Source organism: Paramisgurnus dabryanus, chromosome 23 (assembly GCF_030506205.2).
Source record: "Paramisgurnus dabryanus chromosome 23, PD_genome_1.1, whole genome shotgun sequence".
Taxonomy (NCBI): Eukaryota; Metazoa; Chordata; class Actinopteri; order Cypriniformes; family Cobitidae; genus Paramisgurnus; species Paramisgurnus dabryanus.
The window spans coordinates 19668727-19684249 of record NC_133359.1 but is presented as its reverse complement, the minus strand read 5'-3'; the positions used below and the strand labels follow the sequence as shown (position 1 = coordinate 19684249).

At 38.6% G+C, this 15523-nt stretch overlaps 2 protein-coding genes across 2 annotated transcripts; both read left to right on the top strand.

The window, feature by feature from the left end:
• LOC135781163 (uncharacterized) lies at positions 1-2194 on the top strand. Its single transcript, XM_065291508.2, has one exon. The coding sequence runs from the start codon at positions 54-56 to the stop codon at positions 1770-1772; it is 1719 nt and encodes a 572-aa protein (XP_065147580.1). The 5' UTR covers positions 1-53; the 3' UTR covers positions 1773-2194.
• A 1336-nt stretch (positions 2195-3530) lies between these two features.
• On the top strand, positions 3531-14140 carry LOC135781156 (uncharacterized). The gene is made up of 19 exons (XM_065291494.2): positions 3531-5389; positions 5527-5641; positions 5828-5902; positions 6443-6826; positions 7648-7746; positions 7875-8107; positions 8213-8391; positions 8639-8735; positions 8950-9059; positions 9291-9416; positions 9549-9663; positions 9907-9969; positions 11287-11341; positions 11543-11634; positions 11818-11935; positions 12043-12144; positions 12235-12402; positions 12482-12646; positions 12764-14140. The coding sequence occupies exons 1-19, from the start codon at positions 5297-5299 to the stop codon at positions 12970-12972; spliced, it is 2598 nt and encodes an 865-aa protein (XP_065147566.1). The 5' UTR covers positions 3531-5296; the 3' UTR covers positions 12973-14140.
• Positions 14141-15523: the final 1383 nt, after the last annotated feature.

Sequence of the window (15523 nt, the reverse complement as noted above, 5' to 3'; positions counted from 1 at the left end):
TAGAACCCGCAACATATAGGTGCACACACACTGAGACAATCAACACTACGCATATGAGTTATACCGAATACCAATTCGATATAACTTCATATGTACCTGATAACAATCAACCTGAAGCCTTTGTCTGGACTAGCCAGAGAGAAGGCATGTATTGCGTGGGAAAATGTGTCAACGACCCAGATAATTACACTGGGCCACAGAATTGTACATGGATAAAGAATCATTGTTTTAATTTAACCACCTGTGGATATAGCAAACCAAAGAAATGTCCGAAACTATATCCTATTCCTCCTGGTGGATTGATAAAAGGGAATGTTAACAAGACATTATTTCATGATGTAAATCTAGTGATGACACATGTATCATACAATATTTCTAACATTTTATCTGCTTATGTTAATCACTGTGATAAAAATGACAAGACATATGCATGGCTACAGTCACGAATCGATGATTTAATTTCTGATTACAAAAACAGACTTGCCGTGCAAATCTCACCTGCACGCTCGAAACGAGACCTGCTCGGAAACATAGCGGGTCTCTTCGGCTCCATTAATTCCATTGCCAACAACTACAAAATAACCAAACAATCACAATACTCAACATGGTTGGCAAACCAGGTAGCCACTGGTTTTCAGCATATCACAAATAGCAATGAAAATATCATAAAAGCGGTTCGATCCGAAGCGCAGGCGCTTCTTGCGATCAGCCACACATTATTCAATCAGACCCGTACCATCGAACGTGACTTAGCTTGTAGGACATATGCACAAGATCTATTCACTGCTGCTAGACAAGAAATCCTAGATCTTCGTCTGAACAAGACACCTAGACATGTTTTAAATGACCTCATAGAGATCTTAGATCTACATAGGTGGTATGAATCAGAAAAAATGAAAAATGTAAGGTATTCTGAACTACTATCCACCATAATGATGTTTACAGGAAATGAATGTAATGGATGCATTGGGTTTTTCGTCAGTTTTCCTTTGATACACCCAGATCAGGTTTTTCCAAATTCCACTACCATACGCTCTATGGGCGTGGTAGTGAAGGATCAGGTAATTAAATGGGATCACCTCACTGGATACATGACACAAAAGGGTAATGAGACCTTGTTTACCAGTCGCACATGTTGCCATGAAACACACAATTATGTTATCTGTACATGTAACACCTTGCAACCTTTCTCCCCCAATGACACCAAACTTATAAATGTTCAGTCACTGCATGGTTACTATGATGTTATCCAGGTGTCACATTCACAGTGGTGCGTGGTCAGTGAGATGAACTCTTTTACCTACGGAGGACTGGCCTGCTCTGCTAATCACTCGTTTTGCTTGGAAGTGACAGAGGACTTTTCGATGGGTCAAGTCAACATTTTAGGAAGAGTGCCACTGGACACAGAGACCTCACCATGGTGGGATGACACTTTCTACGAACAAAGTACCCAAGCTGTGGTTGACACGATGGAGCTAACACAAAGACTGATCCTGCAAACTGAATACCACCTCAACCAAGCGCAGGTTGAGATTAACCTGGCACGAAAGACTGCACAACTGTTATCCAGTTCATCCACTCGGTCGGCACAGTACACATACACCTGGTGGGACTGGGTGTTCCGGGGGTGTGCCATTGGCAGTGCCCTGATCTTCACCTTCACCATTTTCCAGTGTTGTTACTTCAGGCATCTCATCCAATCTACACAGGAATCCACACACGCTGCCCTTGCCCTCAGCCCACTGCAGATACCTGTGTTCCAAAGACTCTAAAAAAAAAAAAAAAAAAAAAAAAAAAAAAAAAAAAATACTTTGCTTTGTCTGACCCCGCAGGTACCCTATTACAATTTTCCCGCGGGGCCAAGCGGAGAAATACTGTAAGAATTTTGATTGATCCTGACCAAAAGGTCAGCCCTTCCTGGGAACACAGCATGGATGCCCGAGAGTGCAGTGTGTGTGCCCTGTAGGTGCCCGAGGCAGCAAGGACATCAAAAGAGAACTTTTGCAACACAACAACTTTCCTCCAGGACTCACGGCAGGGGACCAAGACCCCCAAAACACCCCTCTCGGGAACCAGAACTTTATCTCGATTACAGGAGACTCCCTGGAGAGTTACACTTGATTTTCAAACACCACATCTCCATACAAATGATGGACCTGCAGACAAATGTCTGACCCCTCTACCCCTCCTTTCCTTGTTACCTACTCAACACAGGACAGTCTACAGCACACCAGATGATTATGTGTAAGAAAGGTCATATCAAATGTAAATAACAGTGGAAAATATTCATGTTTCATTTCATTACGAAGGTTTTATCGCGACTGGTACACAGGTCTCATTCTCACATCAATAAAACAAATAGTAAAAAGGTTTAATAGAGTTAAGAAAACTTAACTCTACCCAAGGGGCGTACACCCCACTACAAATGTATCCAGGACGAGGTGCCTCCCATAGGTCTGTAAGAACCAATCACTGCAAACTTCCATTGATAAATAATGTTTACATAATGTTTATTCTATCTGGGTATATAAGGAGAGCTGAAAAACATTTCTGGGAATCTGTAACCAGATATCCCGCACAATTTACTGTGTGTCGTCTTTACCAGGTATGAAAGGTTTTTATATTTCCTGTTTGATGTAAATACTATTGGTTTGTATTTGTGTTACATTTTATTTGAACTGTGAATTGGCTTTGAATTGTGATTTTCTTACCTGGTTAATAAATTGTTAAGTTTGATTTATTCTGTGTTGCTCGGTAAATGTTGACACTGCAAGTAATATCGTTGTATCCGTAGTTACCGTAAGGACTGAAATCAGGCTAGGATCGGCCCAAACCCAGTTAGATAGTGAATAATACATCAGCTGAGGATTTGTGAGATACGAATAGCAATTGGCGTTAGTTTAAGTGTACTTAGAAGCGTGGAGGCTGTGTTTCCGTTTAGAGTAACATTTCTGATTACTCTAAATAGGGTCAGCCTCAACCTCTGTTTATTTCAATGTTATTCTATTCATTAATCTTGATTAGAAATAATAATTGTAATAATTAAGTGTCACCTCTAAGGGGACTAAATAAAGTATGTTTAAAGTTGAGCACGCAGAAAGCGGCCGCTTAAGCGTATAGTCCAACCTCTGGCAGCGACCAACACTGATTCGCTTATGACCGTTGACCAGTATATTAATTATGAGGCCCATACTAGGATCATGTGCGACTGTGAGAACCGAATGAACGAGTGTAATACCAGAGCTTTATCAGAATAAATAAACAAACATCCATTCAAATTATACTATTAATAAATAACAATCCACATAAATATTAATTATGTCTTATTTAATTGGAGTCAGATAAGAGCTTAATAATCTAAATGAAGAAATGTATAAATCCATATCTTATTATCCAATGTGAAAGGAAAGACTGAAACGCGCGAGAATCCTCCGCCACGCCTCTGGAGACCGCTATTGGACCAGTGGGTGGTGCATACCTTACACTATACCGTGAATGTATGTGGATCAGGTGTGTCCAGTTCAACCTGATCTCACAGAATTCCGTGTAATGTGCACGGACCCTTAACTCAGAATCTGTGGTGGCATCACGGAATCGACGAAAATTCCGTGATGGGTTCACGGAAGTGATACCAATGTAAGTAAATGACAGGCATCACCCGTGATCCACCCACGGATAACCGGATTCAATTATAACTGCACCGCAGTCGCTCTTTTTACGTGATCCCCACACGGATCGACTGATTCACCCGCTGCCTCACGTCGGTTTCTGATTTGGAAACGTAAGCCTATCACTTTAAATATTCTTAGACCTACTTAAAAATACTTCAGGTGAAATACTTTTTCACCATGCCTGAAGCATTTTTCTGTGGTCGTTTGAGCGCTGATCCGTGATGGTGTCACGAAATCTCCCCTGATGGTGTCACGTATGTATCTTTCATGATCACCACAGCACAGTTTCACCCGTTAGGCTATATTGGCTACAGTAGTTTGTTCGTGTTGACACTAGACGTCTTCACGACTGTGTATACGATGGCAATTAATCTGTCAACCTCTCATCTATCAATGCTTTCATATAATTCAGTTTGTTGCCTTTTGCTTATTGTGAATTTATGTGGTGGCACCACGGATTCTTCCGTGGTAGACAGACACACGGACAAACTCGGGTGTCTATCGCGAAAAGTGGCAAAGAAAAGTGGAGTTCAAGAATAACATTTTAAGCATTTAATTGAATGGTCAAGTGAAATAAATAGTAAAGCTTTCTTTGATTTTATTAGGGAGACGGGACTGATAAATAGAATATAAATCTGTCTGTTCCGAACTCCGGAGCAGAAGGTGGCGGTAATACACATATTACGATGGTTACCAGTCGCCGTTAAAACCCTAGACGAAGTCTTTTAGATACACAGCTTCAGCGAGGATAACCGTCCACAGATCGTTACTGTAGGTATCTCAAGTCCGTGTTATTGATTTTTTTTACACCACCTTGTTTATTCCCGCGCCAAACGACGTTGTTGTCACACCTAAAACTTGCACAAGTGTCGGTTTCATCCTGGTGATTTTGAGTCTGGTAGTTGCAATAATGCTAAAGCAGTTTAGAATGGGCATTTTAGACCACGGAAACAACATCAATAATTAAGGCTACGCAACATCTAAAAGGAAGACATAAAAAGCACTGTCCAGAAAAAGGTTGATTACAACACCAGAGTGCTAGGCTGGTTTATGTGGTACCAGAATCCATACTCAACAACAGTGTTGGCACTCTGTTACACACTGCTTTTTTTCTTTGGGAAATTCACTTTAACATAGACATTGTCAATGGAAAAGGTTTAAACTCTTAATTTTAACCACTCTTACTGAAGAAATAGTTTGGGTTTGGGAAGTGCACCCATGTGCTTCACACACATTATGATATAGTACAAAACAATAATTTTAACACTATTGTTTGGTCTCCAAAATCATTACATATTTATTCTTTGCACTGTTTTGGTTAAATGTAACAAGTAAATGACTATTGTGTACTCAAATGTTTGTGAGTCAATGTAGAAATTATAATTTTTCTCAGATGTCTTTTTAATAATGTTTTTTTTGTCTGTTCCACAGATTGCTTACTGTTCTACAGATTATAAGACCCAAAGAATAAAAAAGGCACTTTTAAGAGCCACTCTCTCACTTGTTCTTACTGTCTCTCTCTCTCTCTCTCTCTCGCTCTGTTTTCTCTCTCTCATTTTTACACACACCTTCATATCTGTATTGTGTGTCTATTTTTTGTGTTTCTTTGTATTTATTTGTGAAACATGTCTAACAACCCAAGGGTCTTTGATGATCCCAGTAAGATCAGAGGCCATATGGCCGCTGAAATCAGTCATGCTCTTCTCCGTGAGGCCAAGGTGAGACAAATTTACTTCTATGAACATCACTATTGATAGTGCTCTTATCAATTGTTTAAAAAACATCCACCAAGTTATCATAACTCTAAGGTAGGCTGATATTGTATTTGAAGAAATTTACTTTTTTCCTCATATAGGCTGCAATGGCAATGCAAAGCTCTGCCATTCCTCAAAAAAGAAAGAGGACTAGGAGAAAGAAATCGGTCACATGCAGCCGTGAGAAACGTCAGAGAGCACAAAGACGTGCATTGGGTTTGTTGTTTACTGCACTGCTGTCATAATTCAATAATGATAATTCACTAAATGTTGGTGTATGTAAAGATGGTGTAAGCCCACTTTGACAAATGAATGATGACATTTTGTGAATTTTCTAGACTAAAATAAATGATAATGTAAGACCCTGCTAGACTAGATTACCAAATGTGTTGCCCTCTTCAGCTTCTGAAGTTACAGGGAACCCAGTGTGTGAGGATGTCCCTCAGATTGAAGATCCAGAGTTGACTGCAAGTCTTGGTGAGTATGTCTGTATTATCCCTATGACTACATTTCCTATTCGTCCACCTTCATACTTGTGTATCACTTGATAACATGGTTTGTGATGCCATTAAGTGTTTAACATTGGCCCGGCATCGTGGCCAAACTTGCCCATTGGCCTACTAATTATCCCTCATACTAATTGGCTATATCACTCTGTCTCCTCTCCACTAATAAGCTGGTGTGTGGTGAGCGTTCTGGCGCAATATGGCTGCCGTCGCATCATCCAGGTGGATGCTGCACATTGGTGGTGGTTGAGGAGATTCCCCCATTCATATGTAAAGCGCTTTGAGTACTGAGAAAAGCGCTATATAAATGTAACTTATTATTATTATTGGTGTAACTAGGGCTGGGTATTGACATTGATACTTTTTAGGTAGTGAGCCATCGCAGCATTGACTGCCCACTTTTCTGGGTGTGTGTTTCCATGTTTATTCACTACTTAATGCTGTGTGTGTGCACTTTCCTGGTATGGGTCACCATAATTGGTCAGACGTCACATCCTTTTTTCTTTTTCAGAAACACGTCTTCAAGAGTTGAGGGGTGCTCTTACCTCATTTGAGTATCCGGTGGCAACAGAACAGACGGTGTGGGCACAACGACAGGTGTTTGCTGATGTAAGAGCAAAAACAGCTCGGCCAGTGCTCCTTGATGCCAAACTCTCAGCTGAAAGAGTCATCAAGCATATTTGCAACAAATGCCATGCTGGAGAGGCTTTCATTAGGTGCCTGGATTGTGTTCCTCTGGACATGGAGTTTCTATGTGGAAGCTGTGACAAAGAGGCCCACAAAAAGAATGTGTTTCATAACAGGGAGGCAATATTTCATGGCTACTTGGAGCCTATTCCCCATACAAAGGCTGTGGTGTCGGATGACAATGGCCAGCCTCACTTTTGTGAGCAGGGTATGTTTATTCAACAACTGTTGTTGACTAGTAAAGAGTAATTGTATTAATTCCAAAAATATTCTTAGTTGTTAGATTTTGTCAATGGAAAACGTTTAAACTCTTACCGTATTTTTCTGTCAATAAGCCACGTTTTTTTCATATCTTGGCTGGTGCTGCGTCTTATACTTAGCTGCGCCTTGTAAGTCAGTATGAATTAATTTTGACATTTATGAGGCAAAAGACATAATTACCGTCTACAGCCACGAGTGTCCGCCATATGCTGCTTCTGTATTTATGTAATTCAACGGATTCAGTAATGTGAAATGACGAGTATGCGAACTTCACGCTAGTTTGCTTGTTTGATTAATTTAGCCTATTCAACCTTCCAGGTAAGTTCTGTATGCTATTGTTTATCGTTTAAATAACTGATAATATTACTTTAACGTACAGATATCTATTCAGCCTGCTGTTCTGTCTGCTATTGTTTAGTTGAATAACTTCCCTTTCCAGATTAAATGTCTGTTCTTCGGCTTGGATTTTGTGAAATACTTTTGTAAATAAACGCGACGTATAGTCTACTGTAACTTATGTAATTTCCTCTTAATGATGCAGCTTATACTCCGATGCGGCTTGTAGTCCAGAAAGTGCGGTAACTGGAATCACTCTGACTGAACAATTTTTTTTGCTTGTTTTTGAGTTTGTGCTTTGAAATGTGCTAAAGCATTTTCCTTTTTGACAGAAAACAGTGATAATGTCATAACAATTTTGTCAATGTTGGGTTTGAATTACTAATATGAAAGCCTATAGATATAAAAATTGGACAATTTCTTGCATTGCAGTATGTCAATTGCCCTTGCCCACACAGAGGGCAATATGTGAGTGCACCCATGAGATTGAGGTCACCACTGGGAGGCATATTTCAGTGGTCACCATGGATGGTAAGTTTGGAAAAGTCTAGCTCATTGTTTTGTATCTCTGTATTAAATGAAGAATGTACAGGTGAGTTGAAAGAGTTGTATCTGTAAAAAATACTAAGTCCAATGTCCAACCTCTTTTTTTTCCACAGGACGTTACGATGTCTGTTTGCCCCGTAAGGTTTGCCCTACCTGCTTAGCAGAATGGACTCCGGGGGTGAAAGACCTTCTGAACTACCGTTACTGGCCAAGCACCACCAGCTGCCAGACACTGTACCGTTTTGATGTCTTTGAAGCTTTTGCACACATGAAGGTATCTGCTCCTTCAATGTCAAGACATGCCTTTTTAAAACTGCTGGAGCACCAATCTGTTCAGGCTGGAAGGGTAAATCTGGATGAATCATCTTGTAACACACAATTATATTACTGTATATTGTTAGTATTGTTTTTTTTTTTTGATAAACATAATCAAACTTTTTTTATGTCATAGCCAGGGAATATCTGTGCAGACACCTTTCAGAAAAGCTTTTTTGAATATTGTTTCTGCAAACACATGGAAGAGATGATGTGCGAAGTCAATATCTTTCATTGTCCAGCATGTCACCCAGACATGTTGGCGGTATGTTGCGATGGGAATCGCAAACATTATCGCTTTAGAAAATCAAGGGGGTATGTACACACACACACACACACACACACACACACACACACACACACACACACACACACACACACACACACACACACACACACACACACACACACACACACACACACACACACACACACAGACACACACACACACACACACACACACACACACACACATTAATGTTCATATCAAAACAACATAGAAATAGTTGCATGTAAAGTCTGGTCAGTTGGTGAGGTTTTTTTTGTCATTTTCCATGGACAGGACTGAGGAACCCTCTCTATATGCGGGGTTATTTCTTGCCCAGGATGAGGAGGTATCGGCATTCCTAAACAACATCAGAAGCCGTAGCACAACAAGAGTATGTCAATGATTGCATATCATGGCATTATATATATAGGGGAAAAATAGCAAATTTCTTCAAATACAATATCAGCCTATCTTATAGTTATGATAACTTGGTGGATGATTTTTTTTTAAGAATTGATAAGAGCACTATCAATAGTAATTTTCATATATGTGTTTGTCTGTGTTTTGTGTTTATTTGTAAATGTGAGTAATATCTGACATCACAGGCAAATGACAGTGGGATGTGCGGTGTCTCAAGGTTCAGGGCAAGTAAGGAGACATCAAAAAAATCATCCTCCAAAATAGATGAAGAGGGGATTCAAGTGGCAGTCTGCAGGTATATGGTGGCAGTCCAGAAGCATGTGATTGTAAAGATGGCACTTGTCAGTCATGCCGTGGAAACACATTTGGTTTCAGTAGCAAGAACATAAACAAGCAGCTAAACAAACAGAGTCCTTTAAAGTAGTTTATTTCTGATTTTGTGTGTGTGTGGTTTAGGACAGCTTTGATTTCCCCATGTCTTGCTGTGTAAGTTGATCATTAACCATACTGTCTCCTTATCTAACAGACACGGGATATTGCTACGAGGACTGAACCACTACCGTGGTGAGGTATTTGCCTACCCAATGTTTTTGCAGAGAGAGTTGTCGAAGAGGGCAAATGTCACTTTCTTCTGCATGGATGTTGTCTGCAGGTAATTTCTCTCTGTCTGGTTGAAACTCTGTAAACCTACTGTATATTAAATGACAAATCCCTCATTTTGTTTTAGATTGATGGCTCAGCAAATTGTTGGTTCATGCCTACTAATGCTGCACTTGTTTTTTAGGTACTGGCCATACCTAAGCAAAGTGGCTGAAGAATCATCAGATCTTCAGCCACTAATGGAAATGAGGCCATTTCTTAGTGTAATGCATGCCAAAGCTCATACAGCGAAATGCGAGGTACCTCCGAGTATTCAAATGCAACCATAGCCAGCAACTAATACAAAAAGGCAATGATGAAAAATTTATTATGCCGACTTAAAATTGGGGACAATAGACAAAATTATAAGTCGGTGTGATTTATGATATGTTTATTATATTATTCAGATAAGATATGACAACTTTAATGTGCAGAAATTCTTTAAAAGTTTAAGTAATTTAAAGTAATATTATTCTAATTATTAATCTAATACTGCATTGCAGGTGAGATGGGGTGGCAGAAGTCAGGATGGAGCAGGGAACACTGTTGGAGAAGAAGTTGAACAAGTATGCTACTACCTACATTTTGCTAACTATGTGGATATAGGAGACTTCACTGATACTTTCCCAGCTAACAGAGAAAAGTTCTAAGAACGTTCCCTGAAAGTTCCAAATGTTCCCAAAAACGTTCTGCCAACATAGAAAGTGTCCAGTTTTCTAAGAACATTTCTCTGTTATCTGAATGTTAGAGGAATGTTACATTTTACCATTATCAAACATTATGACTACTGTGTGTCATGTTTTAATGTTCACGTGGTGTTTAAAACAACAACAGTTTTTTATATTGACTTGTTATGCTTGATATGTAAATAATAGAGAAACATTGCTTTTTATTATTTTAAAATTGTTATAAAAGATTATTTCTGAATGTTCAGTAAAAATATTGCCTGTAGAAAACACAATTCACTTTTTAGATGTTAATGTTTTGTTTCATTTGAAGTCACCATTATTGTGATTAGTGTTTGTTTTAGTTGGACTCTTGACCCTTAGCTTTTGTGCTAGCTTTTCCCAGATTGTGTTAACTTTGTGTTTGTAAAACACATTTGTTACGGTAATGTAAAGCTAATAGTGCAATTCTTTGGTGGTTGGTATATAATGGTAAAGATCATCATCTAATTTATTGATTTACTCATCAAAAGTTTCTATTCTGTCAATAATGTATATGAGATCCAGCACTCTCACAACATTTTGACATACAAACATCGTGAATCAGACTATGAATCTCAACCATGGTGACAAAGAAAATTGTAAAAAAATACCGCAGTGCATGCCAGGAGTCCTGGATGAGATTTTGTAATTTGTTAATACCCAGCATGCATTGCAGCATGAAATGTTTCATTTAATTCTTACAATTGTTGAGATTCATAGTTTGATAAGTAAACCAATTAATTAGATGATGATCTTTACTATTATGTATCAACCACTACAGAATAACTCTGACTTTACATTACTATGACAAGTGTGCTTCATACACACAAAGTAATGCAACCAGAAAAAACAGCAAGCAAAAAGTCATGGGTCAAGAGTCCAACTAAAACAAAAACACTGATCTACATCATTGTGACTTTAATTAAACAAATTATCAACATTTAAACCTAATAAGTTAATTGTGTTTTCAAAAGCTTATAATCATTTTTTAATAATAAAATGCAATGTTTCCCTATAAAAAGAACACGTGCTGGGTTAAAAATTGACCAAATGATGGGTGATCAAATGTGAGTGTGTGTGTGTGTGTGTGTGCGTGTGTGTGTGTGTGTGTGTTTTGTTTTGTTTTTGTAAGGTAATATACATATTAATTACATTATATATGTTTTTTATATCTAGGTCAACAGCTTTCTATCCAGGGCAGCACTTGTCACAAAATACATGACGAAGGCAGGTTGGTATGACACATTACACTTAAATAATGTGCTGTGATGAGTCTGTTCTGATTGCTGTGGACCGAGACTTGTAAAATGCTATTTTCCTGTTTCCTCCGAGTCCTCAGTAAAGTGATTGATGTGTCTAAATTTTTTTCTAATTGCAATGTTCTTTTCTATGTAAATTGATTGTATTGCGCATATGGATTTTTTTCAATTAGGGAGAGAGAATATGCTGACTCAACAGGCCATGGGGTGGAACAGAAAAAAGATAGAGAACCTCCACAAAGTCTTGGCTCACAGATATATCAAAGTAAGGATATTTTGCAATGGTCGTCTTGTCTGATACAGCGACAAACAGCAGACTTGCAGCCCCGGCATCTGCAATAAGCTCATTCAACTGTTCATTTATATACATTACATTAATAATTTCATAATAATTTCTTGATCTGGTGAAGGTTTTTCTGAAACTTGCCTTTTTTTGTGTGATTTAAAGATCTCTGAGAGGGCAAAGCTGGAAGCTGCCAACTTCAGTGAATTCCAGCAAAAGAATCGCCTCACTGAACAAACCGTACAGCAGTGGGTATGTGATGTTCAGCAATGGGCAGTCACAGGTAAAATAATACACATTACTTGGTCTTTTCACAATTTTTCACAAACTGTGAAATACTTTGTTTAAATATGTACTACATAAGGTAATCACTTGACTTTATGTATTTAGAGCTAGTTTCCACACCAGGGAGCACAGAGGACCTCAGAGCTGAGATAGAGAGCATCACAGTTAGCCTGCTCCGCAAGAAGCAGGACCTCTATCGTCAAAATGGTTGGTTGACAGATTTTTTTAATGGTACATTACCAAAACAAACAAAAAAACCCACTGTTTTCAACTCTGTTTTCTTGTTTCACTTTGCAGATAGCAACCAGACAAGGCAAAGGAAGAGAAAGAAAATAAGAGATTTAAAGAAAAAACTAAGAGAAAAGATCTTGCAGTACAATTCAACTGAAGAGGATAAGATTGATGAAGACTTGGCCTGCAGTTTGACAGAAGACTACATCCTGCCTTGGGAGAGGCTTGAAGATGGTATGTGTTTGGGTTTGTAACTGTTTTTTTGGGTTTGTAAAATATTTTTTATGTTTCCATCATTTTCCTCTACTTAAAGGTCACTCCTTCAGATTAAAACGGTCAGTTTTTGACCAAATGATGCTACTTAAACGCCTTGAAGAGGAGAAGAGCATCCTGGTCAAAGAGATGTCCCAGCACATCAAGTCTCTCCAGAAGGAGATAAAGGGAGTGGAGAAATGCAAAAGAAACACCAGAGCTTGCAGTATGTCAAATTCTGAACATTTATCAGTAACATCTTTGTTATATATGTGGCTGTACATACTATGATTTGGGAATTTAATATTTGTATTTGTTATGTTTGGTTTCCATTTTAATACAGATTTTGGTGACATGTCGGAGGAGGCTGCAGAGGGTTGGAAAAGTGTCCTCATGCGGCGATCTTCTGCACTGGAGAGGTTATGTCAAGAAGCCGTAAGCACATACCGTGCTATAGTTGATGATCTTCAGATACAGGACTCAGAATGCAGGACAGACACTGATGACGATGAATATGACCTTAGTAGTCCAGAGTCAGAGGAAGGAGATTAGGAAGGAGACCACTCTGTTTTGTTATCATCATCATCGTCGTCGTCGTCCCTGGAGAGAGGTGTACAGACTGCACAGAATTTCATATATCAGGGCTATTCAAATCTTACCCTGGAGGGCCGGAGCACTGCAGACTTTAGCTCCAACCCTGATCAAACACACCTGAGCAAGCTAATCAAGGCCTTCATGATCACTAGACAATCACAGGTGGTTAAGTTTGATTAGGGTTGAAGCTAAACTCTGTAGTGCTCCGGTCCTCCAGGATAAGATTTGAATAGCCCTGTCATATATCAACAGTTTCCATACATCTTCAACCCCCATTGTCTGCAATAGACACACAGCATCCTCAAGGATCCATCCCATCCTGCCCACCTACTGTTTGAACTAATGTTTTCGTGGACCTGTACCATTTTTTGGAGGGCAAAAGATTCATGAACTGTTTCTTTCCCAAAGCCATTACCAACACTGAAGTCTGACACTCACCAAATGCAACTTATCACTAACATGCAACAACCACTATGAAGCACTGTACACTGAAAATGGTGAAAAGCACTTCAGGCCTACCATGGGATATTTGGACCTTTCAGCACATGGCTTTAACTGTATATTTTTGGACTTGACTGAATGTGTTGAAAAGTGAAAATATTCTTATACATATCTTGTTGTCTTATTTATCTTTCATTGGCAGAATGTTTATGATTCAGATATAGTACCAGTACCAGACATGTAAATACCACTGAAACGATAGTAATTCAGTTTATCAACATTAGATGTTGTCACATCTGAAGTTATTATGCACTTCAACTTAATGTACTTAAATCATAACTGTATACACAATGCCAGTGCAGTATCTACTGAACAGATTGGCCCTTTGCACTATGTTTTCTGAACTGTTCCTCTTCAACTGCAGCATATAGAACAGTATAGGGCTCATGTATCGTTACATTTATAGGTTGGCTCTGCATTTTCTTTTGTTGTATGTTGTTGGATGTGAGCACATAAAGACAGATTCCTATCAACTTATGAAACGGCTACAATAAACTTGAACATGAATTTTGAAAATGTTGTAAATTATCTGAGATTTCAATTAAAGTGCATAAACTGCGAAACTGCCCAGTTGTCTTTAAAATGCAGATTTTAAATAAAGTATAGGGTAGCGTGGGGCACAACCTAACGCTTTTTGTCTTTGGCTCTATAATTAAAAAATTATTCAAGTTAAGACTAATCATTTTTTACACAATTAACATACACATCTCTGCTACAAATGAACACTTAAAGTTTGATTGTGGGACCTACCGTTGTCATACAATTACACTGAAAGTGACAGTACTGCAAACATTACAACTATCCCCATAGATTGGGTTAATTGTAACAAACGGAGGGTTTGTTGTTACACCTGCTAGAAAATTTGGTTAAAAGACAAATAAATCAATTCAATTCTGTCTATATACCAAAGGTGGATATTGTTTTAGTATCTGCCTGTAATAGGTAAATGTGTGGATATCTTGCATCCATGATCCCTCATCTAACTGTCCTTTTGTTATGCATCAATGCATATACACTCTTTGTTTAATATCTTAACCAAAACGCACAAAACTTTTTACAAATTCACAGGAGATCATCTTCTGACAGTAAGAGAAAAAGACCAAAAGCATAGATTGCTCAGCCCTGTAGAAACATGTAAAGTAGCTGCATTACAATTAACCCTGCGTTAGTTTGAACCCCACTCACCCCTATTGTCACATATAAAACTCCTAAACTGTTCAGCATGCTGAAGTGGAACTAATGAAAATCTCATCAGAAATCAGTCATTGTCCAGGGGACCTTTTGTCACTTGGCAGTGATTAACTAGCCTGTGAAAACAAGGCTAGAATTTAACTTCCTATAAGAAAAATGAACATGTACTGATAAGTTTGAAACGGCTCGCAAGGTACGGTGACTGAAAGCTACATGCCAGATTTCTACCATCTTTTCAAAGCCTCCTATTTCCCCTATCCCTGTCCATTGCTTTATTTACCAATTGACCAACTCATCTCTGAGTAGGCCTAATCGCCAGACACCGTCCTGTTTTCAGAAAATTGACTGTATCTGAAAAAGCTATCAAATCATCAGGCATTTAATAAAATATTATTTGCCTATTTGTGGTATACTCCATGTTAACATTAAAGGGGCATTTAACAGTGACTGACAAGTCACACAGTACAGTTATTATTACCCCTATGATAGAGAAACTGAAGGGGAAAGACACTGTAGGAAGTCACGGTAATGGACATACAGTACTGTCCATATGAGGGAAAGACTGGGCATATTGGCTGGCATTAACTTACATGCCTATTTAACAAATTAATTATAGTGTTTGATGTGAATATCAGTGTATGTTTTATATAAAGCAACTGCATATGTATTTGCAGCCAAATTGTATGGATGGAGGATATAATCCATCATCACATCTAAAGGGTATTCACTTCTAGCAACTTCCTAGTCTCTTAAAGTAAGCTTTATTAATAGGAAGATGCATAATTGTGCTTTGTCTTGTTTCCATTTTGCTGCTGAA